Source organism: Camelus bactrianus, chromosome 11 (assembly GCF_048773025.1).
Source record: "Camelus bactrianus isolate YW-2024 breed Bactrian camel chromosome 11, ASM4877302v1, whole genome shotgun sequence".
Classification (NCBI taxonomy): Eukaryota; Metazoa; Chordata; class Mammalia; order Artiodactyla; family Camelidae; genus Camelus; species Camelus bactrianus.
In genome coordinates this window covers 55736973-55764642 of record NC_133549.1, presented here as the reverse complement: position 1 = coordinate 55764642, position 27670 = coordinate 55736973, and the positions used below count along the sequence as shown (strand labels likewise).

At 37.1% G+C, this 27670-nt stretch overlaps 1 protein-coding gene across 7 annotated transcripts; it reads left to right on the top strand.

The window, feature by feature from the left end:
- The first annotated feature begins 421 nt into the window (after nt 1-421).
- On the top strand, nt 422-19949 carry ZWINT (ZW10 interacting kinetochore protein). 7 transcript variants are annotated; one of them, XR_012510232.1, is made up of 10 exons: nt 422-517; nt 1238-1328; nt 1456-1579; nt 1740-1906; nt 2052-2108; nt 2648-2790; nt 2870-3047; nt 3138-3260; nt 7241-7276; nt 9656-19949. XR_012510232.1 is itself a non-coding variant. In XM_010957967.3 (9 exons), exons 1-8 carry the CDS (start codon nt 477-479, stop codon nt 3213-3215), a joined length of 879 nt encoding a protein of 292 aa, XP_010956269.2. In that variant the 5' UTR covers nt 422-476; the 3' UTR covers nt 3216-3260; nt 9656-19949. The 7 variants fall into 7 exon arrangements, 6 of the variants coding, with proteins under 6 accessions (XP_010956269.2, XP_074230134.1, XP_010956272.2 ...); XM_010957967.3 differs by lacking the exon at nt 7241-7276; XM_074374033.1 differs by lacking the exon at nt 9656-19949 and having other exon boundaries at nt 7241-7740.
- Nucleotides 19950-27670: the final 7721 nt, after the last annotated feature.

Sequence of the window (27670 nt, the reverse complement as noted above, 5' to 3'; positions counted from 1 at the left end):
GAGCTATCATTCGCTCTCTGGGTCTCTAAGATCACTGTTACTCGTTACTGACGTCAAGCAACTTGAAAGAAAGACCCAGTGTTCTCCTTCTACAGCAGCAGAATTTTTTTTTTTAAGGTAATGCCGAGAGTTGCCCCGAAAAGTCAAACAGCACAACGCTCCTCCCTCTTTCGCTTAGTCTGAGGAGAACTGGGACGCGCGCCGCGGAGCGAACTCAAGCCGCACCTCCAGCCTTCAGCACGGCCCAAGGGCTACTGCGCAGGCGTAGAACTTCTGCGCTCACGCCGCGCTCAGCAGCAACTGCGCCTGCGCCAAACAGCTGCGCGCCAACGAGCGAATCTGCGCCTACCAATGAGAGCTTACGATGGTCCTTTATTCCCGCCCACTGACCGGATATCCAATCGCTTGCTTCGGCGCGCAGGCTGTGGTGCATTCAAAGTGGACAGAAAGTAGAACTGAAGCGCGGCCGGGGAAAGATGGAGGCGGCGGAGACCGAGGCGGAGACTGCAGCCCTAGAGTAAGTCTCCGCCGCCAGGTGACAGCCGGGGACGAGATAGGGCGGACCTTGCGCGCCCCCACGTAAATTTCTTGATACCCATCTATTCTTTACAGCTGTTGGGGTACGACTCTGCCGTGATGTCCCAACACACTCTCTCAGTGGGTCATTTCATCCTCATTCCTGCCTCCTAAAGGACCGCTCCAGCCCCTAACAAGGAAGATCTCTGGAGAGCCTAGACCAAGACATCCAGTGCCCTGTCCTGAGCCCCTCCTTAAGTATTCTGAGACCCCGCCCGCCCCAAGGCTTGTGTCCTCTTCTTGGAGGGCTCCTCCATTCTCTGTATATCTCCCTGACTGCTTTCAGAAACTTAGACGGTTTCTCTTCAGTGAAACATTCCCTATTTAAAATCACAGCTCCGTCCTAACATTCCTTACTCCCCTTGCTTTGCCTGTTTTCCTCAGGGCACTTATCTCCGTCTGTCCTCCGTGCACTCACCATTCCTGGGCCTAGATGGCCCTCCCCTTGCTTTGCCTGTTTTCCTCAGGGCACTTATCTCCGTATGTCCTTCGTACACTCACCATTCCTGGGCCTAGATGGCCCTTCAAGCCTGTTTGCAGATACTAGTCAGGGCAAGATTCAGCATTAATATAAATATTCACATATGTGCATGTGCACACAAGTTCTGTAGAACTAGCACCCCAGGGGCCTTCAGTTTTCCCTGTTTTCTTGACCCTTCAGGGCCCTGGCCAAGGTGGCAGACATCCTGGAGCCTATTGGTCTGCAGGAGGAGACAGAACTGCCTGCTCAGATCCTGGCTGAGTTTGTGATGGTATGTGCAAGATAGAAGCCAGCCTTTCAGAAACCAGGGACTGCTCCTGTTTCCTCCTATTGCAAAACAGGGCAGCAATGATAGTGCAAGGAGGTAAGAATGTTCCCTGCCTCTACCCTCTAAACAGGACTCCCGGAAGAAAGACAAGCTCCTCTGCAGCCAGCTTCAAGTAGTAGACTTCCTGCAGAACTTCTTGGTTCAGAAGAACACTGCCCAGGGCCTGGACCCCTTGGCTTCTGAAGACACGAGCCGTGAGTAGGCAGGGGGTTGGGATTGGGGCTGCCCTGAGTGAAGAAGAAAGGGGAACATAAGTCAGGTCAGCTATTTGGCTGATGGGAAGACTGAGGCTCCAATGTTGCAGGTAGATAGGCCAGGCTCACTTATACCCTCATTCTATGTGGCTCTTCTCAGGGCAGAAGGCAATTGAAGCCAAAGAGCAATGGAAAGAGCTGAAGGCTACCTACCAAGAGCACGTGGAAGCCATCACAAGTGCCCTAACCCAGGCACTGCCCAAGGTGGAGGAGGCCCGAAGGAAGCAGGCACAGCTCCAGGAGGCCCTTCAACAACTCCAGGCCAAGGTGAACCCAGGATAGGGGGAGGGAAAGGCAGACAGAGGAGGAGGAAAAGGGTGAGCATGCTGGGTTGGACCCACTGGCTGTCTTTTAAAATCCAGCCATAAAAATACACTCTTCTCTTTGTTCCCATCCTTTTGCTTACCTGCAGAAGCAAATGGCCATGGAAAAGCTCAGAATAGCCCAGAAGGAGTGGCAGCTGCAACAGGTATGTCCATTCCCCTAGGAAAATATCTTTTCCCACCACTATGCCATTGCATGGACCAAGTCCTCTGCCTGGAAAACCTTCATCCTGTTTCATCCTGTGAGGCATTATAGTATAGGTGCCAACACAGACTTGAATCTCAGCATCACCACTTAACCACTGTATGATCTTGGGCAGTCATCTAACTTTCTGTGCTTCTGTTTATTCATCTGTGAAATGGAGGAAATAGTAGCATCTACCATATAGAGTTGTTATGATGATTAAGTAATTAGTACTGGGAGTGCTTAAAATAGTGCCTGGCACATAACAGACTAAGTAAGTATTATCATCATCTTTATGCCTCTTCCCTCCAGAATGTCTCATGCTGAAATAATTCATTCAGACCCTTTTCTCTAGGCCCCTTGTCCTGCCTAAAGTGAGTAAGGCCCCTCTTTCCATCTGAGGCTCTGAACCCCCAGCTAGGTCTAAGCTGGAGGAGTTGGGGGAATGACTCTAAGACCTCAGCATCTGAGGAACCATGTCTACATTTCCATTCCTGGTAGGAGAAGCGTCTGCAGCATCTGGCAGAGGTTTCTGCAGAGGTGAGGGAGCGTCAGAAAGGAACTAAGCAGGAGCTTGATCGACTGTATCAGGAACTTGGAACTCTTAAACAGCAGGCAGGACAAGAGCAGGACAAGCTGCAGAGGTGAGGCTGGGAGCATGGGCTGTAGACCAGGGGTGGTCCAGGTGAGTTCCCTTTCTTCACACCCACCTCCTCCTTCCAGGCACCAGACCTTCCTCCAGCTGCTATACACCCTACAGGGTAAGCTGCTGTTCCCCGGGGCAGAGGCAGAGATACCACAAAAGCTGGATCTTCCTAAGGATAAGCCCCAGCAGCTGACCCAGCCCCAGAAGCAGAACACTCGGGACACCATGGGGAGAGACAGAGATGTGTCATCCAAGGTGAATGAGAGATGGAACAGATGGGCAGGGAGCCAGAGAGAAAAGCTGAGAGATAGGCCTTACCCACTGTCCATACTGTGTCTCCCCAAGGCTGACGGCCCACAGCCTGCTGGAGGTGCGAGCTTGCCATGGCTTCCTGGGGAACGACAACATGGGGAAGGATCCTAGAACAGATCAGACTCCAGCTCAGACCATGGTGTCCTTGGACTGCAGGTACGGCAGGAGGGAGGGCCTCTGGTCTACCTGTCTCTGCTTCTGAGCTCCACTGTTCATGTAGGGGATGAGATGTGGGAAGGAGCAAGGAGTTTATCTTATGGTTGAAGTTTAGTACATTATCCCCTTGCCCATCCTACCCTGGGCTAATGTGTCTTCCTCATTCCCAGCTGTCAGGCCCCACCCACATTGCAGGATGGACTTAAATTCCTTGAGGGCAGTCTCATTTTTTATTACATTTCAGATTGGAGCAGACTCTGGATTCTGTTGATTAAAAGCCCTAGAACTCTCTCAGCTGCCTGTTTGTCTGTTTACCTTCATAGGTTGATGAGAAGAGTCGCACTCAAAGGCCAGCAACACCATAGGCACTGGGACTGTTGTGAATACAGAGGGTGTAGGGGGGAGGAGGCCCTGACCTGGGGCCCAAGGGGTTGCTTGCCCAAATCGATATGACACAAACATGCTGAGCTTAATTTAAGGAGAAGGTGAATGCTTTATGCAGGTGGTTAGATATGGGAAAATAATTTTAATTACTGATCCAAATGTTTATTTGCCAGGTGCCTGTTTTGTGCCAGGTGCCTTGCTGTGAATGGGAGCTACAGCAGGGGGTTTATCTGACCAGTCCCTGGCCATGTGGAACATAATGAAAATGAACAAGAAAAATGGTCAATAGGATGATTTCAGAGTGTGTTAAAATAGGGTAGCAATCTAAAACAGAATAAGAAGATACAGAGCAATAGTGAGAGAATATAGAGACCCCATCTGTCTGTATTGCCTTGTGTCTATATGAGTTAGTATTTCTAATTGTCCTGTGTCTATGTGAGTTAGTTTTTCTATTTGAGTTAGTATTTCTTCTTGTGTTTGTGTCTGTTGCTTTCAGTCTCCGTTCCCCTGAGTGTCTGTTGCTGGGTGTGTGGACAGTGGTGGGGCACTGTTTGAGAAAGAGATTGCATCCCTAATTGGGAGTGTGGGAACTGCTGTGTAAGAGAGAGAGATCAGTGACAGTTCTCAGAGAGTGGAAAACTCCTTTTCCTTATAAGAAAATGACCTTCCTGTGCGAGAAGGACCTCAATATCTCCATGAGAAAGACACTGGAACCTTTTGTTATTGGTCAAGAGAGTTTCAAGAGACAGTGTTCCCTGTTCTGCCTCAGACTGGGATGCCTTCTCTCAGGTGAAGATTGAGATCCTTGTACACTCTGATGGTTTGCTCTGCTTTTCTGAGTTTTCTCTAGTTTTCTCTCAAATTGTCCTTTTAAATGTGTTGGCCCCATTTTTAAGATATGAAATAGGATAGGTATCAGAAGTCTTTGAGGTCCTGCATCATTATTGAATGAGGGGCTCAGAGAGGATTGAGTATATATTCTCCACAAGGGACATACAAATACTTAGAGAGGCTTCCTCAATCTGCCCATCCTCCTCCTCCCACATGGTCCCTTCTGTAGCCTTCTAGCAACCCACATGCGCAGTCCCCCATTTTTCCTTCCCTTATCCCTACAGTCTGTTTTGTTTGTTTGTTTTTTTCTAGTCTCATATACCCCAAAATGCCTGCAACAGAAAGGAGAGCAAGAATATATATACATATATCTGTCCCAGAAAATAAGTGTCCATTAAGGGAGACTGGGGTATGGGTTGGGATGGTATGGAGTTTCCCTATCTTTGCACACATAGTGGCTTATGGGAAGGAAGAGAAGATACTTATATGGAGCCCACCAAGCTAGGGGTGAATGATAATATCCTGAGATACTCAAAGCCAGGGGACAGGAGAAAGAGATTGGGCAAACGTGCAGTAATCAAAAGCAGAGGTCTGCAAAACTGCTGGGAACCAAATTTTTTTCAAGGAGTGTGGAATGCGTCAGTCCACACTGAGGCCAAAGAGTAGGGGAGGCTTGAGTATCTGTTATGTTTAAATCCCCTGAATTGTCCATGTGGCTGGAGCCTCACATTGGCCACAATTGTCTTGAATTACAAGCTCAGGATTTGGAACTTGGAACTTACTTTTAAATAGAAGCTGGACTTCAGCTTCCAGCTGTTCTTGGCTCTCTCTTAGGCTCCCCTAAAAGCTATACCAGTTCATTGTTAGTTGTGCAAGGTAGATATGTGCAAGAAGGGAAACTACTCCTGGGAACTTGTGATCTCTTGCACAAAAACCTGGGTTATGATTCTACAGAGACTGCTGAAAAGGCCCTGCTGCCAGCCAGAGATGGTTTTTTTTCTTCCTTTTTTCTATTCAAAGGAGGGGCACAAACCAGTGAAGAGTGGAGGGTAGGGGTGGGGAGGGGACTGGGGACTAGGCAGTGATTCAGTACAATCAACACTCTATTAGTCTGTCTTGACTAGAAGTCTGTTTGATAACCTAAAGTGAAAATTAAGCTTACTTTGTGAAACGAATAGGAAAATTTTCTTTCTATTCTCTGTAAGAATAATATTTTCCTTTTTAAAAATACTTTCTTTTATGGTAAACATTTTATTTATTTTTTTTTAGTTTCAGTTTCATATTTTCTTGGTATTGTCAACTTTTTCTAGTAATTTTTCATATCCAGTTTTTTAAGTTTATTGGTATAAAGTTGTCATCTTTTTTACCTAAATCTGCCGCCTGTTTTAGGATGACCTAATGTGTTCCTGATACTTTTTTTGTGCTTCACCAAATTTTTACTTTGATCCATCCTTTCAGATTTTCGTTCATTTTCAAATATTCAAATATTAAAAAATTGGCGTTTGTGATCTGCCGTGTATGTTTGTTCTGATTCATTAATTAGTAATCATTTCTGGATCATTTTCTACCTTATGCTTTTAGGTGGAGAATATGTTTTGTTTTGGTCTGGTCTTTTGGTAAACTATTTTTATCAGATAATATACTTGTATATTTGCATCTTTGTTTTCGCAAATGAATGTTTAAGGCTATAAATTTCTTCTGATTTTCTGTTAGTCATTTCTCAGTCATTCGATTTATAGAATTTTTTATTAAAATTATTTCTGTGATTCATGAGTTTCTTAGAAAAATAAATTTGAAATTTTTTACTCTATGTTTGTGAGAAGATAACCTTTCTGTTTATTCTAGTTTGGTCAGAAAATGTCATCAATGTAATAAAAAAAACTTTGAAATTTGGCGAGGGAAAAAGCTGTAACCTTGAATGAGTGGTTTTATTCCTTTTTTTTTTTTGTAAACTTTTTCATATGGATTTTAAAAGAATGTCTGTTTTAGAATTGCCATGTGTAATGTTTTCTGTATGTTTATTGGATTATGCTTGTTATTTTTTTTTACTTTATATCTTCTATATACTTAATTTTTTTGTTTTTTGAGTATCTTCTGAGAGAGGTGTGTTCAAGTCTCCATATGATAGTGGATTTGTTTATTTCTTTTGTTAACTTCTGGATTATTTCAGCAAAGCTAATCTCTCTCATTCTATCTTTACAATGTTTAAATTTATAAAACTAAGTTCACTTCACATATTCTACTCCATCATGAAAAGAAAACTGTCTTACCATTTTAGAATCTTTCTGTACTTAACACATCCATTCCTGTCTTCTAGAATTATGTAACTTCTTATATTACAATTCTTATGTCTCCTCTTTGGGCCAAGTAAGTGTATATTTTGAACTACAAACAGTGTGAAATTAAATAACCTAATTTAATTATTATTTCCAGCCTAGTGTTTAAATGACCCTTTTGATACTGTGAACATTGGGCTCTGAGGAATTTAGTGTTTGAGTTTTGATACACTTTGCTCTTGAAATCCTCAATAACCTAGGCATTAAGTCTGAGAACTGGAGTCTCAGGAATCAACATATTTTATGTTTGTTTTGAAGCCTTTTAAGCTGTTGTTTTGGGAGGGTGTAAATTCCTCTATCTATGTTGTTAAATTGAATTGTATAACTGTTGAAATATTTATTAAAAAACTGGTTAATCTTCATGGAGCTCTGCATTATACAAAAATTAGATATTAGATGTCATATTCAAATGCATTTCTTAATTTTCAGTTGTCAGATGGACTTTAGCAAGTACACCTATGCAAGGTATGCATAATTCATTTCATCATGCATTTTATAGTGATTATACCCATGTGAAAGTGTTGATACTTATTTAAATGAGTTGATTACTGCGTACCTAAAATCATGTTTGAGGATAGAAAAATGAAGGGGGAAATCTAGACATGCTTTCAGAAGGTGACAGAATTATTGGAAATAAGAGATTATCACAAGAAACATTTTAAAAGGAATAGACCATAAAATACATATGTATAACCTAGTACACAAATATTTGTTTTTATGTACTATAAAAAATCATAGGATGAACAAACATGAGTTGGAGTAATCAAAATGGGGTTTATTTTTATGGAAGAATGAATGAGTTTGTTTAAAATATCCTATAGAGTCTCCATGTTATGAAATTGTATTGTAAAACCTTTGGGCCTAATCTTAACCAATCGTAAACAGTAAGTGTGACAATTTTATTAATTAAAATACTCGTTTTAAAATTAGGTATATTAAATTTTCATTCTGTATATAACTTAGTAGACAAGAAGTTACACTTTACATGTGTCTTAGAGAGAAAATACTTCTCTTTAGGGACAAGCCTGTCCACAGTCTCCAAATATGTGAGGCTCACATTACCCTGGCTAGATATTCTAGAAATAAAAAAGGAATTTGAAGTAATTTGTTTCTGAAGTTTAGCATTTTCTGTGGTTGTTTCATTTGGTTACTCCATGAAGATAATAGACTCTGGGGTTATAACGTGCTGGTTTCTTGTTTGAAAACTCTAGATGATGACTAAAACATCTAGCTTTGTTCCAGTGTGCCATTTTCAACATGAGAAAGAAATAAGGGGAAAAAGAAAGAAATGGTAAATTTAGTTGAGGAATTCAGTCATAAAATATTGAACATTTGTGTGTGTGTGTGTGTGTGCATACATACATACACACACATGCATATATACAGACATACATAAAACTGGCAGGGAATGTAGATTAGCTGGAGGAAGTGAGAGTGACTGCATTATCCAATATATGGATATCAGGCCTTTTTTTTTCAGATACAGATTCTGTCATTAACCATTTGCTCTCTGTAATTCCTCTCTACAAGAACGTATATATCTTTGCATCCACAAATGAACACACTCCAATGTCTTCAAATTTAAAAGTAGTTAGTAAATGTTCATTGGATTATTTTAGGGAAGACTTCCCTAAGAGCTGCCTCTTGAGTTCAATTTCAAACAAATAAAATTATTTGAATGTTAGCTTTGTACTGAATATAAAGTTCTGAGAATTAAAAAAAAATGATAAAGACAATCTGAGTTTAAATTTGGAGGCAGAAAAGAAAAATCTGTGAAAAACTAATGCTAACAAAAACTGTTTGTCATTGTTTAGGACTAAGAATTGAAATGTTTTGGCAGCACCAAGGATAATCATGAGCACTAAGCAGAAGGAACATCATAAGTAAATGCAAGTGGCCAAGCAGCACTTAGAACATAGTATATGTTCATAGATTACAATATTCTGTGTCTTTGAATTTAGTTGCTGGAGCGCTATCATTTTCTCTTTATGATAGCATATTTCTTTGACTTTTCATGGCGTTTGAGGATATGTGTTTCTGCTTTTGCATTTGAAATAGCAGACAGCTTCCTTAATTAGGCTTTTTTTTTTTACTTTGGATCTATAAGAAACCTTTTTTATTGCAGAAAGTGGCACAGGTTTGTGGTTTCTCCTATAGGAGCTGGCTCTTGGGGAAGCCCTCTGGAGTGGGCACAAGGAATCAACCACAGAGTTAGGAGGGGTGTGGATTCAGCATCTGGGGTCTTGGGGGTGTCCACAGGGCCAGGAGGGGGATCTTCAAGTGGGGCCCACCCAGACGTTCATGAGTGGATCCTGTGCTGAAGTCTCAAAGCAGACTGCAGAAGACATGGCACTTTGATTTTCTTGTCAGCTTCCTTTCCCTTTCTCTTCCTCTCCCCAGTCACAGAGATCTCTCCTCAGAAATCCAGGTGCTGCTAGAGAGAAATGGGTCCTTCCATCCATAGCCCTCACAACTAATGTTGATATCACTCTTCCAGTAATGAATGAAATGATTCTGGCCTTTGAGATACAGAGATACAGATTTCCTCTATCTCTAGAAACTTAGTTCCCAACAACTAGAGTGCAATGTAAAGGAACTATCTGTGTTAAATGGCTTTTCAATAAAACAATTTTGTCCATTAGACATGTAATAATACTTAATTTCAGTTTGGAAACTTAGGTTATAGAGCTGTTTGATGTTGTGTTTTGTTTTTTCTTCCTAGCTATCCTGAGCATTAAATATTTTTTTGAATATATGTGCAGTTACATATATTCTAAAATGTGAAGTCAGGCATCATTTTCTCTTTATAAATTTAATTTAATTTATTTTGTGTTATTTTTTAAGGAGTCATTTATTTCAATCATGAAGACACCTGGAATCTACAGGAAACTCATCTCATTTTGTAGTACTGATTGCTATCAACAGTTTGCTATTTTTCACCCAAGTATCCTGTTTATCTGTAAAGAAACTATGTGACAGCCTGGTTCATTTTTAAATTGTGTATTGGGAACAGAGTTCACACTTAGTACTGACTTAGAATTCAAAAGATGTTTGCTTCCTGGATGTTTGTCTTGGTTTGGCAGTGTTAAAGTTTTGTGATGAAATGTGTACTTGTTTTGTTCAATCTCGATGGAAGTTTATCTAATATTTTCTATATGGTTAAGTATATGAAATTATACATAATATAAAACAGAAAAATGGAAAATCTAAAATCCAGGCATCACTGTCTTCACAGAAGTATATTTGTTTGGCAGAAATCTGGGTAAAGAATCTCCATCCTTGTAACAAGTCGTCCAGAGATTTCCATAAAATTTCATACTTTAGTCCCCAATTTCTTTAACCCCTTGAGACATTTTGTATTAACATGTAATATCTGTCTTGCTGTCTCCTTGGTTTTACTCCTCCTGTGCTACTGAATAAGAAACCAAACTCCTAGTACTGCTAATGCTTTGTCAAGCAGTGGTCACTTGCTTCTTTGCAGATGGTTTTTGCTGAAGAGCCCATATCTAGGAAAACAAAGAGAAAATAACTTTCTAATTCTCTTTGCTTATTTAACCTATGTAATCCTAAGTATATCTAACATGAGAATAGCTCTGTGAAGACCATCAGAGTCTCTTGAACATTTTATTTCTCTTCATGAAATGATCTTTCAAAAATCCACTTGAATGTCCTGGACTAAAAGAATGAAGGCCTGAGAGAAGTGAGTTAACCACTTTTATGGTATAACCATAACACAAACAATTCAAATACCTTTTGATCACAAACATCATTGAATATCTGGCAATAGGTTTATAATTTGAGTTTAAACAAAAAGTTGCTGCCATATTATGGTGTGCTGAATTTTAATTGGCTTTGATCCCTCTAGGTGTAAATTGTTCTGTATAAAAGCTAGCACTAATCGCCTTTCTCAGCTCCCACTGGTATAACAGACATCAGTAGTCAATTCTAGCTCTTGGCCCTAACGGCCATAAACAGGACAGACCATTTTTTCCCATCTCCCCTTCCACATTACCCAATTTAGTTATTGCTAATTGTTAGATGTTGGCATATAACATAAAATAGTTTTGCTCTACCTACTAAAATATGTTAAAAATCAACCTACCATAAATAAGCTATAGAAATACGTGAAATGGGGAGCTTACTCCACATGAGGTGAAATAGATCCAGAGAATGTTTTGGTAATAGTGGGATGTGAGAGGACTTTGTAAGTGGTATGTTTTGTCAAGGAGTTTTAGAGTAAACTACATTCTAGACAAAGAGAAAAAATTTCAGTTATAGGATATAAAGAATAAGAATATGTCCAGGAACAGCAAAATGGTAATGTGGCTGAAGGAAAGATGTGTGTGGATGTGTTACTGGGACAGAATTGTAATTGGACTGGAGAGGCAGTTGAACAAATTACAGTAAATAATGTCCCCAAAAGTTTGAAGGTTAGAGACAAAAGCAAATCAGTATTGCAACTTTAGTTAAATGTTTATCCATTTGCCTTCTTAGTTTTGATTTTGTCACCTACTTGATTGTTCTTTTCAGTGAAAATGGCAGGTTTTTGTCAGTTTACAATTTTTAAACAGTATGGTAGTCAATTATAGGTATTGAACATCTTGATGCTTTAGGCATTAACTAATTTATTATTGTTACCATTCATGAACTAAATAACTAAGGATTAGATGCTTTGCCTAAAACAAACAAACAAACAGCTATTCAAATTCTGGGCCATTATGCTCAGAGTTTCTTTCTACATGTCATTGTTACCACACACAAAAAATCTTCACTTTCTGAAAAGTCACTGTAAGAATCCAAATATGTTATCTAGGAAGACAGTGCAGCTAAGCCTTTAGCTCTTAAAGTTTGATATGCAATAGAGTCATGTGGAGGTGGGGTTTTTTTTTTTTAAGTTATAAACCCCCCATATAATCCAATGTATTTTTTTTAATTGAAGTATAGTTGATTTACAATGTTGTGTTAGTTTCTGGTGTACAGCATAGTGATTCAGTTATACATATATATTTTTTTATTAGAGGTTATATTATAAGCTATTGAATATAGTTCCTTGTGCTATACAGTAGGACCTTGTTTATCTGTTGTATATATAGTAGCTTGTATCTCCTAATCCCAAACTCCTAATTTATCCCTCCACCCCCGTTTCCCATTCGGCAACCATAAATTTGTTTTCGATGTCAATGAGTCTGTTTCTGTTTTGTAAATGAGGTGTTTTTTAAAATGTCAGTTTCAGTCCTCTGTTGAAGATTCTAATTCCCAATTCCTGGTTCAGATTTTGCATATTTAACAAGTGTCTCTGATCATGATGGAGTGAATTTACGAATCATTTTGTGAGAAACACTACACTATTTTCCATTAAGACTTTAGTATACATTATATTATCAACTTGCTGTGTAGTCCATAAGACTATGAAACAAAAGATACCATTTTGAAAAGGACTGGAGATCTAAAAAGGAATTTAGAATTCTGGTATACCAGGAAGTGTTGGCTATTATGTTATAATGATGGGAACACTAGATTCTATCAAAAGTCTGAAGTCAAAAAAGAGGTGTAGCCTGAGGCAGAAGGCTGATGATAAAAGAGGGTAATGCAAATGAAAACAAACTTCTGCTTTAGAAGGTATTGCAAAGTAAATTATTTAAACTCATACGTGTATATTCCACACACACACAGGCCAGAAAAGCAGACACATTTGGGTAAGGTACACAATTTTGTATATAAATTTTGTTTTGTTCTCACAGAAAATAAATTCAGGAAATAAAAATCTGCGTAAGAAGAGAGAAATTGCCCAAATTGTTGGTTGTTCGCTCAACTCCTACAGCTAAGCTGTATTTCCTGCCCTCCCTCCTTCAGAGTAGGTGAGGCCATGTGATTGGACTATAGCCAAGAAGATGTGGACAGAAATGATACATGCTACTTCCAAGCCTGGCTCAGGCGACCCTCCCTCACACCACCTCTCATCCTTCTCTGTCTGTTGGCTAAATGGAGAGGACAGTGAGGATCTTGAGGAAAGTAGAGACAAAAAATGGAGGAAGCCTGGGTCCTTGTTACTTGGATGCAAGCAACCTGGGTAAGGACAGCTGTTTTGGACCGCTCTGAGTAAGTTAAAAACCAAAAAAACCAAAACATTTTGTACTCTATGAAGCTACTGAAAAGTTGAAGTTATATCAAATAGCTTAAATCTTCTGGATCCAGTTCTGGTTTCCTCAGGCAAATATTTCAGGAAAATCTCCTTTTACCTTTGTTAATAATAGAGGTTTACTTGTCTGGAAAAAGCCACTTCTCAAAGGATTTTCATCTTAAGTAAAAAAAGAGAAGTGTAGGCTGCAAATAGAATTTTAGTCAAAGGGAGGGATACTAGTTTCATTATAGTCTCCATTTCCCATACCAAAGTTGAAAAACTTACTACATTAGAGCTTCTCTCACTATTCCTTCCATCTCTTTCTCATTCTGTGCTTAAATCCCAAAATGTACCTGATTTGAAGAAATGATTGCTGAACTATTTATAGCTAAAAACAGTCCTAAATTATTAGTGTTCTTAGGAAAACTGAACAGTTTGAGTCATTTTGTCTCACTGTTAGAAGATACACAGTAGAAGATACACAATGTTTACAAACCCTCTCAACATGACTAATGAATTCTCCCCTGTACCGACCCCTGCTCTAAACACCAGACAACAGTTTTGTTTGGTAGGTTTATAATATGCTTAGTTAAAACCAAATCAGGCAAACTGCTAAATGTTGCTTCTGAGTTTAAAATATTATCTCCTAGCTTCTTTGGGAATTTTCTTTTGTTTACTCAGTTGCTGCATTTTCTCTGCTGAGACATTTAATTACACACATTCACACCAGTAGTCATGCTCCCCCTTTTTACTTCTTGCATCACTTGCAATACTTTATCTCTTACCTCTCTGTCAGACTCCTTACTCTACCCTGAAGTATCTATGAGAGGATGAATGAATCACCATCATAAACAGTTCTCAAAATTTGTTTTTAAGAAGTACTTGCAGTATCATAATTCAATGGTATTGTTTTGAATTCAAGTACATTTGAAGATTTCATGCTTCGACAAGTTTTTTTTAAGGCTATGATTTTCTTTTGATCTGCTTTCTAATCTTCAGAAGTCACATGTCATTTTTTACATTTTAGTATTTTCTTTGCAGTTACTTTCCCCAACCCCTCTCTGCCCTCACACCTTCCCCTCTGCACCATCAAACATGCACACATGGAAATGAGAACTGTTCAGGATGGTGGGGTTTGGGCATAGCTGTTTTTTCTCTGGAAGAGAAGAAGCTGGATCATGTGATAATTCTGTTTAATTTTTGGAGAAACCACCATATTGTTTTCTACAGTGGCTGTATCATTTTGCATTTACTCAAGCAATGCACAAGAGTTCCAGTTACTCCATCTTCTCACTAAAACTTGTTTTTTTTCTTTTTTTGTTATATCCACCCTAGTGAGTATGAAGCGGTATCTTGTTGTGGTTTTGATTTGTTTTTCCCTATCAATTAGTGATGTTGAGCATCTTTTCTTATGCAAATTGGCCATTTCTTTGGAGAAATAACTATTCAAGGCTTTTCTTTTTTTTAATCAGGTTTTTTGTTGTTGTTGTTGTTGAGTTATAGGAGCACTCTCTATATAGTCTTGAATATTAATCCCTTATCATATGTATGATATGCAAATATTTTCTCCCATTTCATTGTTTGCTTTTCATATGTTGAACTATTCTTACATTCCAGGAATAAAGCCTTCTTGATCATTGTGAATAATCCTCTTAATACACTCTTGAATTTGGCTTGACAGTATTTTGTTGGGGATTCTTACATCAATATTCATGAGAAATATTGCTCTATAGCAATTTCCCCCCTTGTAGTGTCTTGTCTGGCTTTATCAGAGTAAATGCTAACCTCATAGGAAGAAAGGTTGGGAAGTTGTCTTAGTCCATTCAGGCTAAATAAACTGGGTGGCTTGTAAACAACAGAAATTTATTTCTCACAGTTCCGGAGAGTGGAAAAGCCAAAATAAAGGTGCCAGAAAATCCAGCGTCTGGTAAGGGCCCTTTTCCTGGTTCATAGCTAGCACCTCCTCACTGAGCCCTCATCTGCTGGAAGGGGAAAGGGATCTCTGGGACCTATTTTATAATGGCACTAACCCCATTCATGAAGATTTCACCATCATGACCTAATAACCTTCTAAAAGCCCCACCTCTTAATACCATCAACTTGGGGGTTAGGATTTCAGTATTAGAATTTTGAGGGAACACATTCAGTCTATAGCAAAAATGTTTCCTCCTTTTCAATATTTTGGAAGCATTTGAGAAGGATTAGCTTAATTCTTTAAATGTCTAGTAGAATTCTGTAGCAGCACCATCTGGTCCTGGGCTTTTCTTTTCTGGGAGGTTTTGAGTACTGATTCAAGCAACCTCCTAATTACAGATTTATTCAGATTGGGTGGCATAAATGTGTGAATATTCAAGTTCAACCAAGAATACTTAGAGTCTGTTTGGGAGAGGCAAACTGCTATTGTAAAAAAAAAATTCCCATATAGTTTAGCATTGTGTTACTGGTGTGGATGAGGTATTAGTTTTGTACCAGACAGACTAAAAAGAATTGTTGCAAAGATTAAATAATACATGTATGTCACTTGAATAATACATTCTATAAATGTCAGTTATTGTGATCATCATTATGGTATTCTATTAATGCTAAAATGCTCATGTTTACATTTTAATATCTTTAAAATCAGTATAAATCTTATGACCAATTCAATTTGAAAAATTAACATCTTGATTGATAGCCATTCTCTTAATTGTCTCATAGTGAATCCTCATTTTGGTATACATGTGCTATGTCATTCATTCCTTTGTTTCCATGTTTCTGTCTCTGTTGTATATAGAACATAATAAAACAGTGATTTGCTGAGGTCTTAGCTCTGTCATTAACTTACTGTGCTACCTTAGGCAAGTCACTGAAATCATGTGAACTTTAGTCTTCTTTCATAAACTAGGTAGTCAAAACTTCACACTCCTCATCTGTATATTAGGGAGACCAGTTGTCTCTTCAGATCTAAATTTTTACAGATTTGATGAAATATTTGAAACAAGGCCATGTCACAGTAAGGCATGTAGACATTTAAGGTTGGAGAACTGGTCGGGTAAGAATTTCCTGGAGAAACAATTTTGGACAATAAGTAACTTTCTAGCCTAGACAGAATGAAAGAAAGAGAGGAGAAAACATAATGGCACCAGCAAAAAATAATTCGGATCTATTCCCTCCAGCATCAGTGAAGATAATTTTGAAATCATGTTAGTTTCCAGGACAGAGTGTGCCAAAGGGAGAATAATCACTGTGCAGCCTGTGGGTTTCCCAAAAGTGAAAACAACGATATCACAGTCTTGATATAACTAAGAAGTTAGGAGAATGAGTGTAGAGGATGGTTCAGCTGGGGTACATATCACAGGGTTTTGGCTACTTCTAGGTTTCAGAGTCTGCCAAAGTTTCAGTGAAACTGGGAGATTTAATAGAAAAGGCAAGTGCACTTACAACTTACGTACTGCTTGGAATCAGGAATAAAGCAATAGCGTTGTTTTCTTAATTTCATGTCTTAATATGCTTTATAACAAAACATGTGTGTCTCATATTTCAGATATTCCCTAAAGTATAGAGGTGAAAATAAGTCACCACAGAGGATTTCATATCATTAATTGTCTTTGGTTCAAATCCCACTAAAAAGACCCCACGATAATATTTGAGTACAAGTAATTTGTCTGGGGGGTGGTCCTAAGAAGCTTTGGATTTGAGTGTGAAATAAGAGAGGGAAAGGAAGGAAGCGCATACATAGTATTTAGTGAGCATGTTAAGTGTTGTAGGTAATTGGGGCACACACCAACTGTGATCTCTGGGTAATGATTCAAAATTGTCCTAAATGTCAGTAAAGCTGGGATAAATATGCAACATTTTCAATTGTTATACTTTGGGGTCGTTCCCAGAGGTATGAATTTCTTAGTAGTTACACTCTGCCCTGTGCATGGGTAGAGTATGTTCTCCCAGACAGAGAAAGCTATTAGCGTCAGGCACAGGACAAATTAGTGCTAAAAGTTTTTAAGTAGAATGCCAGCAGTTTCTTCTAGTCTACCACTTGCACTCCTTATATCTATCTGTGTCTCACATTGTATTCCTCAATCTTACCATTGCTTTTGCAAAATCAAGGCCAGTCAAAATTTTACATACATATTTATAAGAGAATTTGTGAGGTAAGATATAGTGAATCCTAAACATTTTTTCTAATTATTTAAGACATGAACTCTTAATTTTGAAATAATAATTGAAGATCACAGTTTTAAGAAATAATATAGACATTCCATATTTCACCCAATTTCCTCCAATTGCAATTAGCTTAGAATCTATAGAATTATTTTTCCCTTTTATATAGGAGTCCATCCAGATTGTTTTCAACCTCAATCAATACATCTGATGATCTAGATTGCTTGCTTAACAAAGTAGTTTAGATATTTAACCCTGAGGTACATGAACATCTGGTTACTATGAATTTTTAAGTCTTTGATTTCTACAATTGCCAATTTAAGGTCATCACCAAGCATGGATGTACCAAGAGGTGCCCCAGTGAATTTTCTGAACTCAGTATATACACATGTTTGTCTTTGCTATGTCACAATCTCCTAAAGATTAATTACTTCCAGTAGTATAGTATTTAATTTCTGGCCACCTACAGGTCTACTGGAAAGAGAAAACAGAAAGGACTAAATTGTTGTCATAGCACTTTTTTTTTTTCTTTTAGCAAAATTCATTTCTCTTCTAGGAGGAATATCACTTTGCCCAACCTCCTTCCAAAATTGAACCTCTAATTCCATAGTTTCTGATTTTATAGAGAGAAGTATAAATTATCCATAGGGTCACTGGAAATGACAGTGGGATAGGTCTCTTCTACTACCACCACCACTTGCTTCCTTGACCCATATGCTTTAGCATCAGAGATAGAGCACCATTTCTGCATAAAACTCCAACCCCACAAGTGTCATTCCCAAGCTATCGACTTAGCTTCATCTCGAGAAAACGCTTCCAATGTTCTACTAAGAAAGAAATTTCTGTGTGATAAAGTATAGGCTAGAACAAAAGTGAATCCTATGTTTATGGCCAGTCTGGGGTTCTCAGAAGCATCCACTCAAATGTCCTCTGCCAGATATCAAGATCTCAATTGCTTCTCTATCAGAGCTCTGACTTTAGCATAGGTGACTTATTGGGGTAGGAGTTCAGCTTCATTGTAACTCCTCATTCTAACTAACAATAAATTTTAATCTTGATTTTCAACACATTCTACTCTTTGACTGTAGGAAGGGAAAATGAAGTTCTTAAATCCTATAAGGGAGGTCTGTCTTGCACAACATGCACTGGGTTAAATGGCTGGCCTGAAGCTAGCTAGCTAGCTAGCTAGTTATTTATTTGTTTATTTGTTTGTTTTAATTTCAAGGATTCTTTGGCAATTACCTTTGGCTTAAAATCTTGTAATCTTTAGAGACATTATAAAAGCTAATGCACCCCCTTATACCGTACCTCATCCCAGTTCATTAGAGATGAGTCTTAGAACTTTTTTGCTACACTATTTCATATGTTAACACCATGCAACTTACCATTAGCAGTGGCAACCCTTAGTGTTTTGTTGCAAGATCCCATAACCCTATTCTAAAAAATCTGATTTCTCGGACCACAGGTTGCATCAACTGTTTTTGTTTGGGTCTCACTAAAAGAGATCCCAATATATAAATTTGAGTGCAGGTAATTTGCTTTGGTGATGATCCCAAGAAGGACTGTGAGGAACTGGGTATTTTGGATCTGGAAAGGAATGAAACAAGTACAGGTACACTAGTGAACATGGTACTTTCATAGATGACTGATACTCAAACTTCTTTTGGGACCCCAGGGAGACGGTATATACAGTTTTCTCATCTGAATAATGAGGAAGTTGTATCATCTTTGGCTGAGAACGTGTCATCATCTTGGCAACTTCGAACTGCGTTGCATCTGTGCCAAGAAAGTTTCCTTGGGCAGAGAGAGTCATCACTTATAATAGAAGGAACTGCAGGTTCTTAAGTAAGGAAAAATTAATATGTATAGAAAAGGAATGAGTACATATAGGCATGAGATTATTAGTATCTATCACTCTACTCTTTAAACAAATTAATGAAAAATTTTCTAGTTGGAAAGTTATTTACTTTAAATATAACAAAGAGACGGGAGTTATGCTTTATTTTACACCTTTTATGCATTCAAGTGCATTAACCATCACAGTACTTTTGAGGTGAGCTAAAATTTCTAGCATCACAAGTAAGGATAATAATCCTAGGATAATTGAGAGCAAGTAACTAAGTATAGATTTTCACCAAAATTTGTCTGAACTCAATGACTGAACTCAGGGGCCAGGTCAGATCATTTTCATTATGTGATATTAAATTACGCAATTAATTATCTCTTTTTCAATAAAGCTGAACACCATAAATAATTAAGGAAATTGTTTTCTGTCCAGTTTAATAAACTGAAAATATGGATTTCAGATTTTTAGACTCATTGGTGACTGATAATACAAGGAAAATGATCCTGGTAGAAAAGATTCAGTCTTTGCAACTCAGGGTTTTGTCCATTTATCCACTGAAGTCACAGATTTTCCTTGGTGGAGAAAAGACCTCAAGAAATATCAAATGTAGGTGGATGTGAAAGGATGTATGTATTTAAAGTAAGGTTACTGAGAGAGAATTAAAAGGATACAAAATTCTTAATCAATCTTGCTGTACATGGTTTCTAAATTTAGGAGCAAAACATCTTCAGGGATTTTGTCTTTATAATCAACATCATTATCATCAATCATCATCATCGTCATATCAGAAGAATGTTTAAGTGATGATAAAAAATAATGAAGAGAGACATCTGCACTCATGCAATTGAATCTGAAATTTAACAACCAGCATTTGAGCTCTTTCTACCTGGATTTCTTGTATCTTTATTTCACATTTCCAAACTGTTTGTGTTTCTGTTGACTAGCTCTGCTGGAGAAATATGCATGTTTATAATTTGGGCCAATGATTTGCTTTACCAAGATCCCTTTGTTTTGATTTGCTTAAATATACTTAAATACAAGCAATAAAGGTATTTACTCTTGTAGCAAATTCAGTGCTTAAGAAGTGTGATGCTCTATTCTTAACACTTGAGATACAGTGACAAAAGCAAAGAAAGTTCCTGACTTCAGTGATTTATAATTTAGTGGAGGAGACTAAGCAAGCAAACAGAAAATATGGATTATAATGTCATACCATATCATGAAGGAAAAAAATGAAGCAAAATTTAAAGGGATATCATGAAAAACTTTTATATTACATAGATGGTAAACACTGATAAGGTGACAATTGAGCCGCTTTGTCATTGAGAGACAAGAACAAAATGGGGCAGAAATTCAAGTATGACTGAAGGAATTAGTGCCCTGGAAGGAGAAAATAGTGAAGCAAAGGCCATGAGACAAGAGAGTGTTTCATGTCTTTGTGGAATAGTAAAAGACTGTGGTGATTAAAGCATTACAAGAGAGTAAAGTGGAGAGAAATACAAAATGTTTGAACAGAAGCTCAGGACCAGCTTATAGGGAGCTTTCTAGTCCATGAGGAGTTCTAGTCTTCACTTTGAGTGAATTAGGAAAGTGGAAAGAATTTTGAGCAAAGGAGTGATATGGTCTGACTGATAATTTGAAAGAGCATGGGGAGAATAAAATGTAGGAAGGCAAGAGATGATGGTGCTTGGATTGGGTAGTACCATCGAAGGTGGTGATAACTTGTGAAGTTACAGATATATTTTGAGATTATAGCTGACAGGGTATGCTTGTCCTTGAGTCTTGGCATGTACATAGCCATATTAGTGTTTTATAGTGAACTGAGGGCATGCTGTGGCCCTGCTTTATTTGTTAGAATATATTTAGCTAAGGTCTTGGTATTCCTTCTCATGACACCAGGTGGCATATCCAAAGTAATGAATAAGATGAAATAAAAGAGCTAACAGGAAGAAACAGAATAGAGTGTTTCTCAAAATTGAGAGAACGCTGCGACTGGAGAGAAGAGGATGAAGTAGCTGTAATTTAGGACAACTTCAGGCTGTAGCTGTCAAGCCTACCTCCTATCATTGCTAGTGATTCCCTTGTCTTGGTTGCTGGAAGTGAAATCTGCTGGGTCTATGATCAAGTGTATCTTTTCTTCACCTTGATGTTCAAGGCTGATAAGGGAGTCTAGATGAAATGCAACCAGACAGGCATTTAGATAGGGCTCTGTTGGGGAGAGAGCCTGCTGAACTTCCAGATGTAGGTCAGCTTCCCCCATCACTCATCAGCATTGAAGCAGCTGCTCTCACTGACTAATCACATGCCTCAAGAGATATCTGCCTTTGATACTGAACTGTTCCAATTTTCAGGATCAGAGAATCCTGGAATTTAAGTGCTGAGGAGTATCTTAGAGGTTATTTTATCTGATAGAGACAACAATTAAGTTGTAAATACCAAAGATAATATTCTATCACCACACAGCGGGATAAAGCAAGAGCTGGAACCAATGTACACTTTCACTGGCATATGTAGACTTTCCTTTAAGAACCAATCTGAATTTATAAAGATTTAACAAAGCAGGAGTTGTAAATAAAGGGTAAATGGGACTGAATTCTATCTTTAACACCAGAACATGTAATCATCATGTGAGTTTGTTATTCCTAGCTTTGACAAGAACTGTTTCATCCATCTATTTAGACATATGTCTGAAAGTATAGTCCAGATTTTCCCCTTTGTCTTATTCTGTGCCTTGCTGAGAATTTTAAAGGAAATATGTGCCATGATGGAATCTGTCTAGGTCAAGACGACAACATAGGAATGTCTTGAAATTCTTTCCTCCAGTGGACCCACTGAATACACAACTACACACAGAGCAATTCCCTCTGAGAGAAATTCAGGAACTAGATGATTGACATAGGAGTACCTAAATATATATAAAGTAAATATTAATGGCTCTCAAGGGAGAAATAAACAAAAATACAATAATAGTAGGGGATTTCAATACCCCACACTCAAAAATGGATAGATCATCAAGACAAAATCAGTAAGAAAAAACTGATCTTAAACTACAAGTTAGATCAAATGGACTTAACACACATATGCAGAGCATTCCAACAGTGGCAGAATACATATTCTTTTCAAGCACACATGGAACATTCTTCAGGATAGATCATATATTAGGCCAAAAAACAAGTGTTAGTAACTTGGAGAAAATTTAAGTTATATTAAGTATCTTTTCTGACCACAGTGGTTTGAAACTATAAATAAATTGCAAGGGAAAAACTGGAAAATTCACAAATATATGGAGAGTAAACAAATGCTACTTGAACAACCAGTGAGTCATCAAAGAAGTGAAAAGGGAAATCAGAAAGTATTTTTAAACAAAGGGAAATGGAAACAAAATACCAAAACTTATGGGATGCAGGAAAAAAAGGTTCTAAGAGAGAAGTTTATCACAATAAATTCTTATATGAAGGAAAAACTTAAGATCTCAAATAAACAACATAACATTACTTCAGAGCAACTAGAATAAGGACAAACTAAGCCAGACATTTGTAGAAGGAATGAAATAACAGATCAGATCAGAAATAAATGAAATAGAGACTAGAAAGATAATAGAAAAGATCAATGAAACTTAGCTGGTTTTTTTTTAAATAAAATTGACAAAGCTTTGCTTAGACTAACAGAGAACATTCAAAAGAATAAAATCAGAAATAAAAGAGAAGACATTACAACAGATACCACAGAAATACTAAGGATCATAAGAGACTACTATGAACAATTATAAGTCAATAAATTAGATAATCTAAAAGAAATAGATGAATACCTGGAAACATACAGCCTACCAAAACTGAATCATGAAGACACAGAAAACTTGAACAGATAAATAATGATTAAATATATTGAAGTGTAATCAAAAACCTCCAAACAAAGGAAAACCCAGAAACATATGACTTCACAGGTGCATCTACCAAATGTTTATAAAGAACTAACACCAGTCCTTCTCAAACCATCAAAAAACTGAAGAGGAAGGAACAGTTCTCTTCTACAAGGTCTGCATTACCCTGATACCAAAACCAGACAAGGATACTACAAAAGAAAACTTGAGATCAACATCCCTGAAGAATATAAATGCAAAAATCCTCAACAAAATATTAGCAAACTGAATTCAACAATTATTAAAAGGATCATATACTAGGAACAAGTGTTGTTTATTCCAGGGATGCAAGGAGGGTTTAATATTCACAAATCAATCAATGCAATGCACCACATTAACAAAATGAAGGGTAAAGCTCATATGATCATCAAAATAGATACAGAAAAAGCATTTGACTGTATTTAACATCCTTTTATGATAAAAACTAAAAATTTGGTTTAGAAGGCACATACCTCAGCTTGAGAAAGGCCATATATAACAAACCCACAGCTAAAATCTTCCTCAATGGTGAAAAGCTGAAAGCTTTTTCTGTAAGATCAGGAAAAAGGCAAAGATGCCTATTTTCACCACTTTATTCAACATATTACTGGAAGTCCTAGTCAGGGTAATGAAGCAAGAGAAAGAAATAAAAGACAATAAATCGAAAGGAAGAAATAGGATTATCTCTACTTATAGATGATATGATGATATACATAGAAAACCCTAAAGACTTCACCAAAAATCTGTTGACACTAATAAGCAAATTCAGTAAACTCATAGGAAACAAAATCAATGTACCAAAATCAATTTCATTTCTATACACTAAAAATGAACTATCAAAAAGAGAAATTTTAAAAACAATCCCATTTATATTAGCATCAAAATCAATAAAATACTTAGAAATAAATTTAACCAAGGAGTAGAAATATGTGTACACTGAAAACTAAAATGTTGATGAAAAATTAAAGAATACACTAATTAATGGAAAGATATGTATATTCATGGATTGGAAAAATTGATATTGTAAAGTGTTCATACTACCCAACAAATCTACAGATTCGATGCAATTCCTATCAAAATTCCAACAGCAGTTTTCACACAAAAGGAAAAAAAAACCCTAAAATATTTATGAAATTACAAAAGACTGCAAATAGCCAAAGCAATCTTGAGGAAGAAGGACGAAGCTACAGACATCGTACTCCCTGATTTCAAACTATGTTACAAAAGTATAATAATCGAAATAGTATTGTATTGACATAAAAGACAGACACGTTGGTCAATTGTGTAGAACAGAGAGCCCAAAAATAAATCCACAAGTATATGGTAAATTAATTTTCCTCGAAGGACCCAACAGTATACAATGAAGAGAGAAGTCTCTTTAATAAATGATGTTGGGAAAACTGTATATCCACCTGCAAAAGAATGAAATTCAACCTCTATTTTGCACTATACACAAAAAATCATCTCAAAATGGCTAAAAAACATAAGACCTGAAATTATGTAACTCCTAGAAGAAAACATAAGGGTAAAGATCCTTGCCATTGATCTTGGCAATGATTTTTTTTTTTTATTTGACACAAAATGAAAAATAAACAAAAAGGATTATTACAAACTAAAAGCTTCTACACAACAGGAAACCAACAAAATGAAAAGTCAACCTATGTAAAGGGAGAAACTATTTGCAAGTCAAGTATCTGGTAATGGGTCAGTATTCAAATATAAAATAAACACACAACTCAAAAAATAGTGAAAAATGGGCAAAGGACCTGAATGGACATTTTTCCAAAGAAGTCCTAGAAATAACCAAAAGGTACATGGAAAGGTGCTCAGCATCACAATCATCAATGAAATGCAAATCAAACTACAATGGGCCATTACTTCAAAACTGTTAGGATGTCTGTTATCATAAAGGTGAGAGATAAATGCTGATGTGGATGTGGAGAAAAGGGAATACTTGTACACTGTTGATGGGACTGTAAACTGGTATAGCAACTATGGAAAATAGTATGGATTCCTCAAGAAATTGAAAATGGGACTACCATATGATAAAGCAATCTAACTTCTGGATATATTTCCAAAGGAAACAAACTCATTATCTCAAAGACTTACTTGTAACCCCCAGTTTATTACAGCATTATTCAAAATAGCCAGGGTATAGAAACAGCTTAATTATCTGTTGAAGGATGAATGATAAAGAACATGTGTTATATGCATATATATACACAATGGAATATTATTCAGACTTACAAAAGAAAGAAATGCTGCCATTTGCAACAACATTTGAAACTGGACAGCATTATGCTAAGTGAACTAAGCCAGACAAAGACAAATACTATATGGCATCACTTATATGTGGGATCTGAAAAAAAGAAACTGCACTGATAGAAACAGGATTGAATGGTGGTTGCCATGCCTGGGGTGGGATGAGGGAAATAGGGAAAGTTTGGTGAAAGGGCACAAATTCTCAATAACAAGATGAATAAAGTCTGATGACCTAATGTATAAAATAACAACTCTAGTGACAATACTGCAGTGTAACTGAAATTTGCTAATAGCATATAAGTTAATTGTTCTCCCCTTGTCTCCCCAAAAAGGTAAATATATGAGGTGATAGATGTGTTAATTAACTCTATGGTGAGAATCCTTGCACAATGTTTACATGTATCAAATCATCACGTTACACACTTTAAATATATTACAATTTTATTTGCCAATTACACCTCAGTAAAGCCAAAAAAAAAAAAAAAAAAAAAAAGAGGAGCAAAAAAAGTCACAATGTACCAAACTTCCACTCTCCTAGAAAACTGTACATAAAGTCCCCAGAAAATTCATATTAAACATTTACAAATCATTCTGTTTTTGTGGAAGATTGGAATGTGAAGTGAATACGTATGCATTAGGGATCACTGGGTACAAAATTTGTGATAGCCCAACTCTGTCTCAACTGTGAGAAATAGAAAGAAATAATTACCAGTATAATTTGCTGAAACTGTCCATAAAAACACTTTGCCTCGAGGCCAGGATTTCTACCTACCAACCCAAATTTCCTAGAAGATATTTTTCCCAAGTATGTTGTGTAGAAAAATGTAAATTAGTTTTTTTATCTTTTGACCACTCATGTTCACTCTGGTTTGTCAGAGCCATTGTGATGTAACATGTCACATGCAACTCAAATGGGGCTTTCAATTATGAGTTTTTTCATTTGTTTCTTTCATTCATACTTGCAACCACCAATAATGGTATCTTGTCTTGCTTTTGTGTGTTGGCACATGATTTATATTTGAAATAGTAATGTTAGGTAAATTAATTGCAAAAAATCACATTTTAAGGAAGAGATGAATAACCAGCACTTATCAAAGAGACCTGAGAGTGGAGATGACAGAAAGAAAAGCTGGAGTACATCAGCAACCGAGGCCGTGGTGAAATTATGACATTGCGACATTATACAAAATAAGTACCCAAAAATGTGTGCTTCCTGTGTTATCTCCCAGAGTATTCTTTCTCATTTTATTATGTATTATTTATTTTGTAAAAAATGACCCATTAAAGTAATATGGGAGGTCAACATTCACTCTTTTTCTTAGTCAATAACATTAAAATTACAAATGAATGTTATTACCAATATTCATTAACTTAAGCTAATAGCTATTTCTTAGATAACTACATCTATGAGCCAGACTTTGTGCTAAATATATTACATTCATTTTGTCTGTTGCTAGTTCAAAATTTAAGATATTTTACCTATATCTTAAAGATAGAGAAACAGGCTCAGAGATATTATGTAGCCTCTTCTGAGTGACCAGTTACATGATGAAGCAGGAATTCCAATTCAAGATTCTGACTCCAGTGCCTACCTTGTTTTCCCCTAAGTTTTGTAGGTTCCAATGAAGTCTAAATACAAAAGAAATTATTCCTTGAAGAGCTGAATAATCAGTAATTAGTTATATAATTTAATGAAACTGCTAACAGCAAAACTATTATTTTCTAAGCATCTTCAGGAAACTTATTTTTGTGAGGAAAAGTCTATTTTTTCTACTTCATGTATTAAATTCTGTTCTCATCTGTGGTCTTAGGGGAAATAAGAGAAGCCACGTAAATTACCACTCTTGAATTTTCCTCCTGAAAGTATGGCCATTTAGTTCTTCTTGCAAATTTATAACATAACCACAATAAAGGTCTTTAGCTCATAAAAGCTAACTCCATTGTGAGGAATCAGACATTTGGTTGCATTTTCCCCAAAGAATCTGTGAGGTGTGGTATTTGAGGGCAAGAGAAGCTATTTCCCCTCTGACCCCATGTGATCCACAGTTTTTACTTTGTTGCTTAAGATTTTACCATCAGAATTTAAATTATTTTCCTCAGAACTTTTAAGAAGAAAAATGCTAACTTTGGCCAACTTTGTCCTTTTATATGTCATAAATATAGACGACCTAGGAGCTGGATGCCAAGTAGCAATGAAGGATATAATCAAACACACTGAGGTATTTTAGAAGCCCAAAGATAAATTTACCCACTATACAATTTCATTTCTAGCTGCTCAGCAAGTCGCTGTCCTGCTGAGGAGAATCTGGCTTATTATCATAAGTAAAAGCCAGGTGTGGAGGAAAGTGAGGTCTCCCCGCCAAGTGATAGACCAGCTTGTACTGTAGGAGTGGGAACCCCCTCAGCTAAGCATGACTGTTGGCACATTTGCCACATCTCATCTTTGTTTTACATTAGACTCTGCTCATTTGTATAGTATCTAGGGATATACTTACTTGCCAATCATACACACAATAGCAGAACTTTTCCCAGTAGCAATTTATAAAAATAATTCAAATGAGAGACTACTTTCAGAATTATTAATGAAGTCAG